Consider the following 15,397-nt stretch of genomic DNA (forward strand, 5'->3'; position numbering starts at 1 on the left):
TGCGGAAGCGTTTACTGTATTTTGAAGAGATCTGTCACCTGTTCACGATGCAGAATATCTTTAATATATCAGCAAACTATTTGCCATCAACACATTTTATTTATTTTCCCTACAATATCTGTTCCTGGTAACTAAAGCACGGTAGTCATGGTCTTAAACATAGAAAAGGACTTTTTCAATATTTAACCACAATTTTTCCCTTACTTTAAAGATATTTTGCATTTTTCTTATTGTCACAAAATCCCATCAAAAATTCATTTATCCTACTAACAAGTATTTTCTGTTTAGCCAAAGCCTGATTTTAAGTCTCTTACCCCTCTGTACCGTAGACTTCCATGGTTTTCAAAAACCTATTAAAAACACATCAGTGAGCCACGCTGTTGTGGCATGTTCCTTTACTGAGATGAACATGGGCACTTTCATTTATTTTGTTTTCATCCCACATCTACTTCCCTGCTGTCTTTAATACTTAGTATCACACTGCGGCTGAAAATAGTCCCCAGCTAACACACTACTTACTCATGTTTTCTAAAACCTAAAGTGCCTACTGAGCTGGTTTAAGGATTTATATAACTTTATTCTTTTTTTTTTTTTTTTAAGGTGTATTAGCGTGACCTGTTTTTAAAGATTTACATCCTAAGTAACGAATAGGCGTGGAGCTGACAGTTTAGGGAAGTCATGGAATATTTAGAAACAGACTAACACATTGTTGGTTTGGTCTTTTCCATTGATTTGTTAACAATAACAAAATATGGAATACTGCACTGCTGGCCTTGTACTTAAATTTTTTCAGAGCTTAAATCTAACCTGACCTTGGATGTCACATTTCCTTGATTGGAAATAACATTGCCAGGTAAGGCAATCCAGGCGGCCATTATCTTTCCACCAGAATTAATTTGGCAAAGCATATGAATACCATAAAAATTAAATTTGTATGATCATTGTGATTTCTGTGTTATTTATAATTTGGCCAGTTTTTCTCTTTAACGTGCACCTTTTTTTCCCGTGCACTCAGTTGTCTTTGGTTTTGTTTATGTTGCCCAGATCTCACAGCTTGGGGTATATTGATGAAAACTGCTGAACTGGTACACACATACATGACATATGCCCACATATACACACACACACAAACAGATAAAATCAAGAGGGGTGGAGAAGGGGAGATAGGAAGGAGCAGATACAGGAGAGAACGTTAGGGGGTAACGGTGAGTGCAGAGAGAAAGAGAAGTAATAAATGATAGGATTCACATGCTTTTTGCGTGTGTGTTTGTGTGTGTGTGCGTGCGTGTGTTTTCAGCATGGGGCAATGCTTAATAAGCAGTAGAGTGAAAATGATAGATCCATAGGTTAGGAGATGCGGCTCATTAAAAGAATAACACATTCACTTTGCTCTCGCTGTTTGTCTTTTTCAAAGGGACTAAGGGCTTTCTGTTTTGTTCCACACGTCCAGAGAGAGATAAAAGAATTGAACATTACATGAAATGCTGCGTACCGCACAATATCTACCGAATAACTACGTGCATCGTTGATTCCGTGCACTCTATCTGTCAACATACTCACAACCTCTATCAAGCGTCTCCCATATTGGTTGTCATTTCCTTTTCTCTACCTTCCTGCCGGTCTGCGATCCCCATCTGTTTGCCGGTTTTCTGCTTGGCTATCTTTCTTTCTGACTCCCTGCTTGTCTCTATACCTGAGTGAGTTTGTTCATGCAAATCTGCTCAGACATTATCTGTTTATTAGCGCTCTTCTCTGCACTGATGCTGTTACTCTCACAGTTGACCTTTTTAACGCCCTTGCTTTGTCTATCTTTCTCTACCTGCACCTCCAGCTTCACTCCTTGTATTCAAATGAGCGTTCACATGCGGCACGCATAACAGACAACAACCCCTATTGGCCCGTGTTGATGTACAGCCTTCAACTAATCACTCTGGTGTGTTCATCCTTTCATCTACATCCAATAGTCAGTCCACAGTCAGTCCCTGGCTGCACTTAACCTGCAGTCTTCAGCTCTTTTTTTTCGTATGTGTTTCCTCCAAAGGTTTTATGATTCCACTGGAGGCTATGTTTAACCTCGGTGAGTGTGACCTTGGGAAGATGTTTCACTGCAAGTCAAACCGTCAATTGTTAATACGGTCGTTTGCAGACAAGCTCTAGCCATTAACCTAGATATTACTTTTTAGCCTGTTACCCCAGTTCATTTTGGGCCAGTGGAGAAGATGATGGAGATGCAACTAAATAATCTGACCAGGCAGTTGTCCACAATCAAGTTTTTTTGGAGTTTCATGGTTTTTGTTAAATGTAAATAAACATGTGGTGTCTGAAGTCACTGTAACCATTTCTCTGTATTAAACCAGACCGTGATCTTTCCCTAAAGTTAACAAAGTTCTCTTAGTGTCTAAACATAACCATATCAAGGTTTGATAATGCTGTAGTCACTACATGTGGATATTGTACTGAATGATTGGATATTTTGGTGGAAGACGAATATGTTGTCTGTGAACATTTTACTGATATTTTCAATATCGACATATTTACGACTTAATACAAATACGTAAATTAAAAAATATATTCTCATGTTTATAGAAAAAGTAATCCGGTGCAATTATGTTTCCCACACAAACACATTTGCCCTCGCAGTTTGGTTGTATAGAAACATAATTCCTAGGAGACAGGGTTGAGGGATGGCAGGATGATGATAAAATGGATTGCAATGACACTTTGAACAAACACTCCTGGTCCCCAGAGTATGAATCCTACTGTGATGATCCCTTGTCTTAAAAATACCATATCAGACACAAATTATCGTTCAAAGCAGAGTATTTTTATACATCTTCGAAAATGTCCGGGGGGGACCTTTAACTTTTCATCTAGCGCCATCATCAGGTCAAAATTTCCTTTTGTCCAATACTTTGGTTTATGACCAAATACCTGCAAAATTGACATTCTCATCAACCCCAGCTGCACTAGGGGTTTTATTGCTGGGTATCGAATGTTAGCATGCTAACCGCTAAACTAAGGTGGTTAACATGATAAATATTATAAACATTAACATTAGCATGTTAACATATTTAAGCTTACTAGAAATGTTTAAAAACATCATGGCAAATTACGCACCAGGAACACATGGATGATCGAAGTGTCGATAGATTCTTGTCTCAGTGAGTAAGTTTACCAGCAAACCACTTCTGTAAAACTGTCTTTAAGTCCATAAGTATTAAGATGACAGCAGTGAGGAATATTAAGAGATACAATTCATTGTGTAGGCAAAATAGTCTTTGTCATTGGAGTTGAGATATATTACCTCTGTTTATTTACGATGAGGGTAACAGTACATAGCTTACTGGTCTTTCTTTCTTTCTTCCTTTCTTTCTGTATTTGACTTTTTTCATTTTTCTATTATTTTATAATAATTGTAATTTTTCAGCAATTGCCAACTGTATAATCTACAGCTACCTTTTACCATGCTCTTCTTGTGCTGTGCGTGTGCGTGCGTGCGTGTGTGTTTGTGTGTGTTCCCTCCCTGGGGAACTGAGGCTGAAGTAATGAAATGCTCATTACTGATTCAGCTGCAAATGCTAGGGATACATTTACACGCCTACACACACCAGCTATCCAGACACTTTTCAAGGTCACCTCACATCATTTCTGTGTGTGTGTGTGTGTGTGTGTGTGTGTGTGTGTGAGTGAGTGAATGTGTTTATACAAATTAAGGAGCAACAAGACTTTGCATAATTGGGACCTAAAGTGACAGTTCTGTACAATATACCAGAGGCATCTGATATCAGGCATCATTAACGCACATGCACACACACACACACACACACACACACACACACACACACACACATATACATATTCACCTTTGCTGTCAGTTCACTTTTCAACTTTAACTCATCAGATCATGCCTCCTTGACACCCTTACATCACTCCATCCTCATGGACACACAAAGCCGCATATAATGAATGTAAACAAACACAAATATTTGAACTGAAGCAACACAAGACAGTGCAAATGCTCCTCTTCCTTTAAGACATTAAAATTCATTCATTCGGTTCTGCTTTACAGGTCTGTCTGATCAAAGCATAACTAACATGTTTCTGTGACACACACACACACACAGTACATGTACAGTATTGTCTGCTGTTATTAGGTGAGTGTGATTAGATGCTGTGTTGTCAGTAGGCTTTTGTTTCAGATGACAGTCTAGAGGAATGCATGAAAGAGAATTATATACAGTTATGCTGAGGCTTGGGTATCGGCATGTATGGAATGGTTACCTTGCTTGTTACAGATCAGGCAGGAATGCTAAAGCCCGAACATTATAAAGGATTAAAGAACCACAGGTGCAAATGGTGATTTTGACTGGATGTGGAAGTAGAATGTTTTTTCTCTAAAATACAAAAACATCATAAGACACAAAATAGGGGAAATGTTTAGTTAATAGCCGTTTTCTCTCTTTTTTTTAGCCACCACGGACATTTTACTTCTTATCAACAGCTTGAGGCAATTTGAAATGTAGTGTTTTTAATATGTCATTTATTTATGTAACCTAATGAAAGTTTCAGTCAATAAAACTGTGAAGCCTTACCAAATTAAATAAGCCAATCAATTTAAGGAAAAAATGATATTTTATCTATATTTATCTAAATGATAAGGATTTTGCCACCAGGTACAAATAGCTCCTGTATAAAGTGAACAGTGCTGGGTAAGTTAATTGAAATCTTTTATAAATCACTTCATTACACATTATTAATTGAAAAAGTAATTACATTACTTTACTGATTACTGAGCAGCAAAAGTAACGTGTTACATTACTTGTTACTGTACTTTTGTTACTCAGCTGTTAGCTCTGTCAAAGTTGCCTTTAAACAACTTAAAATCCTCCACACCCACATGTTTCATCTTTTGTCTTTCACACATGTAGAAATAGAAAACAAGAAACTGGAGTTTTACAAGCAGGCAGCCGTAGAGTTTGGAGGGGTTTACCGGCCATCCAGCACTTAGCTTAGGCCTCAGTGACTGCACTCAGCTCTCCTGAAGTCCTGACCTCAGAAGTGCAGTTACACACCCTCCAACTCTAAAAAAGTGACTCCTGAACGTACGATGAACACACAAAATTTAAATAAGGCAACTTTGGAACTACCTCGAGTCGCATTTCTCCTCTGTCGGTAGAAGCTACCACCTACCCTGCACCTCCAACATATCCCAAACTAGTCTGTCCACTGACCACAGGGACCAAAGTGATATCAACTCTCCATCAAACCCCCAGGCAGACAACAAACAAGCCAACCCCCAGCTGTCAAAGCAGCAGAGTGTTACTGGGATTAGTTAATGTAATGTAATTACTAAATTTCAGATTATAATCCCTTACACTTCTTGTTAGTGCCCAACACAACAGTAGACAATATATTATTTAAAAGCCATTACAGATTTTAGATTTAAGATGAGAATCAAAATATTTTAGGATCTTGGGCTAAGACAAATGAAATGCTGTAAACAAGCAAATATTGTATGTCTAAATTTTAAACAGAATTTTTTAAATTTTTAAATTTTGATATTTAAGCAAAATATTTGTATTCAAATTTAGTGTATTTTAAATGTATCATAGATTCACTGCTTATTACTGATATGTCGGGGATAGTTAGACATAATAACATAAAAAGGTGTAGTTTGTGAATAATTATCGTAATAATTTCCATATTTTTCTTTACAAATTTCAATCATTGTCTTTGCCTTTTCACACAAAAAAAACGCAGTTTTTTCACCAGGTCCCTAACGATGGTCTTAGAAAACTGTGTATGTGTTGACGTGTGTGTAAGAGAGAGAGGGAGAGATGCACTAAGTGCTTAGCAGTCAGTCTGTTTCCTGTGGGTCACCGTAGCTCTGATTTATGGCCCTGCTCCACCTGCTTGGGACCCTTACTGTCCTGTCACCCCCAGGTGAACACTTTGCCAAAATCCAATTCCATTTTTTATCTTGTTATTTCAGGAAAGTTCCTAAATTACAAGTCAGTAGTGAAGAGGGCACATTTATTTGCTTTGAAATGATGGAATGATAAATCACTGTCCTAATTTTTTCATCAGCTCTCCTCTTCAGCCATCACAGTATGTGGTGACCATTTATGTCCCTCCTTGTAAACTGTCAGGTTAGCTCCACTACGGGTGCAAACTGTGCAGGAATGGAGCTGTTTATATGGTTTACATCAATAAGAAGGCAGAAACTTTCAGCTGACTTGCCATAGCACTGACCTGGATATTTCAATATAGTGCTGCAAGCTACTGACAGGGTCCCTCAAATGTCACTCCTGCATTCTTATTATCGCTCTGTCTCTTCCTCTCTCTCTCTCTCTCTCTCTCTCACACACACACATACACATAGACACACACACACACAAAAACACAGACTCATTACTCATTGCAGTAAAGGTTAAACTACCCCATGAGTATGAACAGCAACATTGTTTATCACTCATCTCTGGCTGTATGTGTGTGCTTGCCTAACTGCATACCTATCCAACAATGGTCCTCGCTGTTGTTACACTATCACCAACAGTGGACCTGTGAGCCAAAAGGGGACATTTTGGAGCTCCACTGTTGGTCATGCCTTATATCATGCTGTGTATGGACGGTCTGCTGGGCAGCGGCAATGGGGAGGCACAGTGCAGCTCCAAAAAAACCCAAAGGAAAAGAGCCAGAAGCTCTAAAATAAAGTGAAACAGTCCTTCACTAAAAACCTCAACGTGTTAGAGAACTGCTCAGAAGTTCTGAGGTTTGATTTTTATGAGGCTCAGGGAATTTTGAAGTCCAAGACCCAAAGTGCAGATTCACAGGCCCTTAGAAATACAGGTCCTATCTGACCATGTAACTTGGGGTGTTAGGGCATTGTTTTGAAATTTTGAGGTTATGGGTTCAATCCTCAGGTAACTCGTAGAATTTGAATTCCAACTTCCAAAGGACGGACACAAAACGTCTGAGACACACTGTTCAAGTGGCTCAAGGAGTCAAAGGTCTATCGATAAATTTTGAGTTCAAGCATTCAGTCATTGTGATGCTCACTAAATTTTGAAGCCCAGTGCCCGAAGGAGTCAAAAGCTGTGTTAGAGGACCACTCTTTAAGTTTTGACATCTTGGGTTCAATTCTCAGACGCTGCGCTAGACTTTGAAGTGTTAAAGTTAACACTCAAGGGCTCTAACAAATATTGGTCAAGTGTCTTTTTACAACTAGCTCAGGGTGTTAGAGGAGTGCTTGGAAGTTGTGAGAACGTGGGTTCGACATTAAGCTCACTAAATTTTGTCCCACACCCAAATACTCAAATGCTCAAAGACATATAGCTCCGAGGTGTCTGACCAAATGGCTCAGGGTGATAGAAGACTTCTCTGAAGTTTTGAGGTTCTGGGTTCAGTCCTTGTTGAATTTTGGAGTCCGATACCAAGATGCCTTTGTATATATTCGTGTCCCAATGTTCACCACAAACAGTTCCATTCCAGGCTATGGAGGTCCCATCTTTGATAGTTGGACATCAGTCAGGATTGCAAGTCCCCACATTACACAAGCATTTGTGCACTTTTATTATGAGGAAAACCTTATGGGGCTATATATAAGTTTTTGTTATTGCTTCATAGCCAACGTAAGCATTAACAGCTGTCTACTTACTAGTGTAGAAGAAGCATTGCCAGTTCAGCATCAAATTTCATTCCTTTACTCTCCAAGAGTTGTCTCCAGCAGTGGAAAGCAACACCAATGTTAACTCTTCTTTTGCTTCTATTTCTATCACTTCTTTTCTTCTACTGAAGTTAGCATGCTAGCCCCGGCCCGTCCCGTCACCTGATACTACACTACTACAGTGAGTCAGTGTAGTGCCCAGTCTGCCCTCAGTCCAATATGAGATGACAGAGAAGTAGTTCTGCCCAGAGGGCATATTCTAACCTCTTCTCATGTAAATGCAACGATGGCTGAAGCTCTTGGCAAGCGACGATTTTCACCACCACCACTCGCTCCCGGCAAGAAACCAGGTTGAGCAGCAGAGAAAACTTACGTATCGCACCTTTAAATAAAAATGTAGTTTTGTTTTTTCAAAATAACTACAAATAGTGGTCCACACTCGGTTGGTGTAGTCCAAAAGAGTGTGTGTGTGTGTGTGTGTGTGTGTGTGTGTGTGTGTGTGTGTGTGTGTGTGTGTGTGTGTGTGTGTGTTCGTGCATATTTCTAGCCAATCTGCCATTTGTGACATGTTCTGGCTTTTTGCTAAGAGACAAACATGCCAAAAGGCATGTAGAGGGAGACTGCGTGTTGCCACCTGCTTACAACGCACACACACACACACACACACACACACACACACACACACATACACACATGCATGCATGCACACAAACATGCAAATGCACATACAAAGCAGCCTTTCAACCAGCAACATCAACCAGACGTTGCAGTGACACTGATTTGCAGTAAGACATTCGGTGTCAGTGCTGGAATCAGAATTTTGATTAAAAAAAAATACCAAATATTTACCGCCTCCAGCTCAAATATAAGGCTAAATCGCTGCTTTTCTCTGTTTCATATCATTTTTATATCTTTGTTTTGGACAATTGATCACTCAAAACCAGCTTTTGAAGTTGTGATGAGTACTTTTTACAATTTTGTTTTTTTTAGATTTTATTGACCGAACAAATAATTGCTTAGTTGGAAAAATAATTAGCAGGTTAATCAATAATGGAAATACATGGTCATTGCTGCCCTAGTTTGGATATCTGTGACTCAAACAGCAGTGTATTTTCAGTGCATCAACTCTGCCTTTGATTTTCACTTGGATTGTTATCACAATTAGTTAGTTGTAGAAGAAGAACTCAGATTATTCACTCATAGGCAATACCACAGTGTAATAAAATGGGATTTTACAATACGTATTTTAGAATTTTTATAATTGAAGCTTTGATGTGTAATTATTATTTTACTGTCTTATATACTGATATTTAAATCTATTAAAACCATATTTATGTTTAGGTTGAAATCAAGTTGATGTTTCTATGTAAAACCTTAATATACAGGTTTTACTTTAGTAAAACTAGTTACTAAAGCTGTCACATAAATGCAGTGGAGTAAAAAGTATAAACCTCCCTCTGAAGTATAGTGGAGTAGAGGTATAAATTGTTTGAGTAGATATACTTAGCTACATTACAGTAGTGTATTTAGTCTAATATCATGCAAAAAAACTCGGACCTGAATCTTCACTCTTCAACAGGAGTTGTCTTATAACTAAAAAAATAGTATCTTTCGTAACCCAAATTTGTAGTCTACCTTTACAAATCAAGCAGCTATTTGTAACACAATTGTTTGATATTATTTTCCCTTTTAATCCTGTAAAATTGTCATTTAGGTGCTTAATTTACCATTGAATATGAGAGAAATTCTGTCAGCTTTTTCATGCTCGTCAGTTTGTTACGCATTGTCTGATGTTCCTTCTGGCATAATTAAAGGGACAAACCAGATCAGCTTGCCGTGTTCCATTTACAAAAGCTCAGCGTGAGAGCAGAAAAAGGTCAGTGTTTGTATAATTCAATTCTTTTAACATCAGTGATGAGAGAAGTAACAGATACTGTACTAAAACTGATATATGAATTTTTTACTTGGCATTTGTTACTGTGGAGGAGCAATAATAACATGATCCATTTCCTATTCCCTGAACAGGTTCACACCAGATGTGACACAGGGTTTTCAGCTCTGATGGGAACAGATGGACAGGAAACGGACAACACGTACACACACACACAGACAGAGATACACACAAGCACACATATTTACACAGCTATGAACCCAGTGTTCCATATTGCTCCGTGCTGCTATTTGTCAAGTGAGCACCCAATAAAGGACAGATGCCTAATTGGCAAACACGATGCTGTGAGTAAATCATCTGAATCCTCAGTACAGCCAAAAACAAACACACATCGTGCTTTTCTCACACAGATATGATCTTTTTGGTGTGTACGCTTGCGTTTGTGTATTTCTATACGGGTGTTTTCCTGCTTTCTTTATGTCTGCATTATTATGAGATATAATATTTGTGTGAGTGTGTGAACGTTAAAAAACTCACCTCACCTCTCCTCAGCAACTGAAAGAGGCTCTTTGTCCATTGTGCCGCAAGACAATGCGTATTGTTAGAGACAGAATCAGATTTCTGTCCAAGCAGAGGGGTGTGTGTGTGTGTGTGTGTGTGTGTGTGTGTGTGTGTGTGTGTGTGTGTGTGTGTGTGTGTGTGTGTGTGTGTGTGTGTGTGTGTGTGTGTGTGTGTGTGCGCATCGACTGAGCATTTTCTGTGATAGCACAGGTGAATATGAGAATGTCCCTGGCCTCATAGTCTTGTGTGTGTGTGTATTTGTACTTTTATCTTTGTGAGGACCAGTTTGAGTGGGAAAGTGAAGACATTTTGGTCGGTCCTCACAACTTTCAAGGACTGTTTCAGGGTTAAGACTTGGTTTTAGGGTTCAGGTTAGAAGTAGGTTAAGGTTAGGTTTAGGGGCTAGGGAATGCATTATGTCGATTTGTGTCCTCGCAAAGATAGAAGTATAAACAGTGTACTTTACTCGTGTGTGTGTGTGTGTGTGTGTGTGTGTGTGTGTGTGTGTGTGTGTGTGTGTGTGTGTGTGTGTGTGTGTGTGTGTGTGTGTGTGTGTGTGTGTGTGTGTGTGTGTGTGTGTGTGTGTGTGTGTGTGTGTGTGTGTGTGTGTGTGTCCGTTTAGCCGGAGGCACAGTCTGTCTCCCTCCTGTCCTAATCCACTCATTTACCTGTGTTCCTCCCATGAGGGTCGGGAGCACTGCCAACAAACACACACACACACACACACACACACTCACACATGCATTTGAAAGCGTTAAAGCAGCTGGTGAAGTCCAGCCGTATGCCAATTAAATGAAGAAACGTTTCACACAACTGTGCATGTGTGTGTATGTGTGTGTGTGTGTGTGTGTGTGTGTGTGTGTGTGTGTGTGTGTGTGTGTTTGTGTTTGTGTGTGGGCACGCGTACGTGTGTGTGTTTATGTGTGTAACTAAGTATTCACACAGTTCGAAGCTGTGGGGGGGTGAAATCCAGAAATCTTTCAGGTCTATACAACAACAAAAGATAATGCAAGATTTTGGGCAACCATGAGGCTGAAAACCAGAACCGGAAGTGACTTCCACAAATATTGATTCTCTTTTTTTATGGACTCATTCATAGAGACACTTTTAGACTGGATGTTTTTCAAATGATGACAAATCATCCTTGTAAAACTAGATTAATCAAGTACTGTATTTACCATGTTTAAGATTATTACATAGACTTTTTTTTTTTTTAAATGGACATTACTTTTCAAAAATGGTTTTACACATTTACAAGTTAAAAAACAACAATAAAATCAAATCAAATAACCTATACTGTAGGTGAAAAAAGACTTTAACCTCAAACAGTGTTGTAATTTTAATAAAGTAGAAAAAACTGTAAAATAAAGGACTGAAAACACAATTTCAGTGGAATCATGTTAAAAAAAATATTGACAATTAATATGTAATCTTGTATACAGTTATACTATATCATCATATTTTTGCATTCGCTCAGGTGATGAGACAGTTTATTCATCCAGCGGTCATAGTCCAGAGGCAAAGAACATGGCTCCTCCTCCTCCTCGTCGCCCCGTCCCTCCTCATCACCCCTCACCTCCACAGGTAGGTCATGGTCATTCCTCCTTTCACATTTTTATTCGCTGATCTCTCACTGTCCAAAGGTGTAGCCTGAAGTCATAGCTTGTTAGACCTAAACTTCTGACAGAACAAAAAAATTGAATATTTATGAACAGCGGGCCAGACAGTGGGTAAACACTACAGGCTTCCCCAGGAATTCGGTGAGTGGGCTGATAATTGCTCTTTGCACGTTTTAAAGGCTGCAAATGCAGTGAAAAGACTTCAGGCAGTGTTGTACAATGTAGCACAACATTTCTTTCACTTCGGGAATACTGTGGATGGCTTGAAGCAGATATGTGATTGGGCAGTTCCCACACATCCAACACACACACACGTGAGCACAGAGAGAAAGAGAGTTATTTGAAAATATCGGTTCCTGGCAGCCTTATCAGGGGTTTTTTTCCGACTTTTGTGCAGCGTTTGGGACGGATCTGTGGTTGTGTATCACTCTAGCCAAATATGTAGCCGGAATCATGTCATGAAAACAGACTTTACATGTTTTGTTTTGTTTTTTTCTCTTAAAAATGATACCTGATGCATTTCCCATCTAAAGCCGTCACCCTGCACCCTGTACAACTGTCACCAAGTCGCACACGGAAACTGTAAACTTGCTTGATATACCTGTGTGTGTGTGTGTGCGCGTGCGTGCGTGCGTGCGTGTGTGTGTTTGCTTTTGCAGTCAAACTGACGTACAAAACTAACTAACTCTAAGAAAATCGCCAGAGCAAATCCTGCATCAGTTATGCAAATATATGAGCGTTTGCATACAGATACTGATACACACATGCAGACTGGTACTCGGTATCGATACGTTACATCAACAGAATAATATTCAACAACCGATTTATCATTTACATGAACCACATTTCCTTCCTTCTGTACTCTATTTCTCTATGCTTCCCTCGCTTTCTTCCACGATAATTTTGTGTCTTATTGCGTATTCTCTGTCAGGTGGCTGTTCGAGGCTCAGCCCACACGATGACTGTCGAACCCTTACCCCTGACCCTGGGGACCCTGCTGCTCCTACTGCTGTCAACATGGGAACCGCGCTGACCGTCGCGAGGCTGATCCTGAGACGGACAGAGACAGGAGAGACCGAGAGACGACCACAAACTGTATGTTTTGTGGCGGTGTTTGGTATTTGGCATTTGGAGTTTCTGTAAGCACAGCTGAACCACTCTGGTTGTTTTTGTCGTGGGTGGCCCGGCTGGTGGGACAGGCCGTGGATTTATCACAGTTGCAGGTGCACAGTATGCATTTTTATATTACCTGTACTGACCTCTACATGTGTTTATTTTTATTTAACTCTTATAGGATAGATTGCACAGCACTACTGACTTTTTTTGAAGAGCGATGTAAATACAAATATATATATATTATATATTTATATGAAGAGTGTCTATAGATAACAGTGGCTTGACGTGTAAATAGAGATTAAAATAAAACAGAGCAGATTGACTTGGACTTTAAGGGATGTTTGGTTTGGTTTGACCTTTACATTATGTAGAGAGATTAAGATCCATGACAGCTACGAGTCAAGCTGAAGGCTTTCGCTTTTTAACGCAGCAATATATTTACCTATATCCTCATATTTTGTGAGGATTTATTAATGTTAAAGTAAACTCAGCATACAGAGCTAAACTTAGTCTGGAAAAGGAAATTAATGGCAGTTTCCCGAAAGGCAAAACAACCGATTATGTGTTACAGACCATTCACAGGTGGTCACGCAGTATAATAAAAAATTCCATTGTTTGGCCTGGAAGTCTGTGGAGACTGAAGCCCTTCAGATACTTTTTTTTTTCTTTGACACAAACATGCTCTTTTGTTCGTGCAAGCTGGGTGATTTTTTTTTTTTTTTTTTTAAATTTCTGCAGTAGGTATGCTGAAGAATTTAAATTTCTCAAAAAATGACTCCCAAGACAATGCGTCCGCTTATAGTTTGTCATTTCTAGGTGTATGATACCTTTCATAGTCTTGGTAGTTGTGGGAAAAATGAGTTGAGACTGTTTTCTTCTGAAGACGTACAGGGGACGGAGTTGCAAAAGCACTACCGGAAGGAGTATGATAGCTTTCACTTCATCTTCAATTTCACTTGCAAGCTGCCCTCCTTGACAGGAAGCTCTGTTTCAAATAAGAATATCCCAAACAGTAAAAAGCACCCAGTGCAAGAAAAGACTAAATATGGCCAGCATCTAAGAGACAGAAACAACCATCTGCCTGAAGACTGTCACAGTCATTTCAAAGGGTTGCTGGTCTCCAAATGTATTAATTAAAACTGCGATGGGAGAGGATATAAGACATCCAACAAATTGTAGTGAGTGCTTTTTTCAAGTCTGATACATGTGATTTCGGCTTGTCTCTGTATCCAGTGAAGACAAGAGACGAAGTTTCAAGAGACTGATCAGAGCAGAGCTGAGCCCAGATCCAAACATGTGAATTAAATGTAATTCATATTAATTAGGATTATCGAGTCCCCCCCCCGGCTCTCTGTTGAGTCTCAATCCCCCAAACTGCTCACAACAGCAAGACGGGCAACTGGAATATCGATTCAATACATTCAAAACGGAGCAAATGAACCAACTGAAGGACGCCGCCTACAAGAAAGTCAGTGGGTGACTGACTTTCTTCTCAGATATATCACACTGTGCTGCATCTAATAACTAGCTCACATATATATCTAAGACCTTTTACCCCTGAGGTTTCACACTGTAGATTACAGTCATTTGTGTCCTTGATTTTCTGCGGCAAAACAGCAAAACTCATGAATGTGTCACTCACATGAGAAAGTTTATTAATGAATTAATGTGACTGACAGATGAGACAACTTAAGAAATAATAGTATATAATATAATATTATTATTATATATATAATATATTATTATTAATATAGAGCTTAAATGTTATCTTGGCAGCGAGCCCAAATGCCATGTTAGCTAGCAGGATGCAAACAAATGTGCTGTTATTTGATTACAATTTAAATGTCATACCCAAATGAGAAGAGATTTGGGAGCCGAGCCAACCCTTCCATCTTTCACAGCCCTGCACTAGGCAACCTTGTACATAAACAAACCACCAACAGGCACAAACGCACACAGAGACATTCAGACATCTGGAAAGTGAAGACAGACCTGATAATTTGGTGTTACAAGTCATCATTCTGTGGATGCTCACCTTCTGGGAGCTACAGACTCGCAACTTGAAATGTCGAGAAATCTCTGTATTGAAACGGTGTGTGAATCCCTTGGCACATGTGTGTATATGAGGTTGAACAACGCTTTTCATGTCAAAGCCTTAAGTAGCAGAGAAATTACTTTCTGTTGTTCCTCTAGTGCTGTGCTCCCATAAAGTTTCTCCACATGTGCGTTGAGGCACGCTGGTGTGCCAGAAAGCGAGCTATGCCGTGTCATCGTTAAATAAAACCATTAAATGTACTTTATCCAAGTTTAACAGCTCTCTTAGTTCAGTATAACTTGTTGTTGTTGTTGTTGTTGTTGTTGTCGTTGTTGTAGCAGTATGCAGGGCCACCAGGATGCAACAAACAACCAGTCAGCTGCTATGGTTTCTCTCACAACCCTCTGAAAATTCACTGTTCTAATGTAAACTAAACCAGTGACTGTGATGTAAAACGTAAATAAACGTGCCTTAATACACTGTGTCCTGCTACTGTGTTGTGTCACTAA

At 39.4% G+C, this 15,397-nt stretch overlaps 1 protein-coding gene across 4 annotated transcripts in view; it reads left to right on the forward strand.

Annotated features, from left to right (window-relative positions):
• The window catches only part of LOC120791104 (glypican-5-like), a 53,695-nt gene extending 38,298 nt beyond the window's left edge, over positions 1–15,397 (forward strand). Inside the window, exons 10-11 of one of the 4 annotated variants that reach the window (XR_005707604.1) lie at positions 9,481–9,759; positions 11,596–11,684. Coding sequence is in view for 3 of the 4 variants with exons in the window: in XM_040129271.1 (XP_039985205.1) it covers positions 11,596–11,702; positions 12,669–12,770 (209 nt within the window). In the remaining variant the exon portion in view is untranslated. Of the gene's footprint in view, positions 1–9,480; positions 10,180–11,595; positions 11,703–12,668 lie in introns of those variants that run through there. The other 3 variants (XM_040129271.1, XM_040129273.1, XM_040129272.1) reach the window with 3 other exon arrangements.

Source organism: Xiphias gladius, chromosome 6, assembly GCF_016859285.1.
Source record: "Xiphias gladius isolate SHS-SW01 ecotype Sanya breed wild chromosome 6, ASM1685928v1, whole genome shotgun sequence".
NCBI lineage: Eukaryota > Metazoa > Chordata > Actinopteri > Istiophoriformes > Xiphiidae > Xiphias > Xiphias gladius.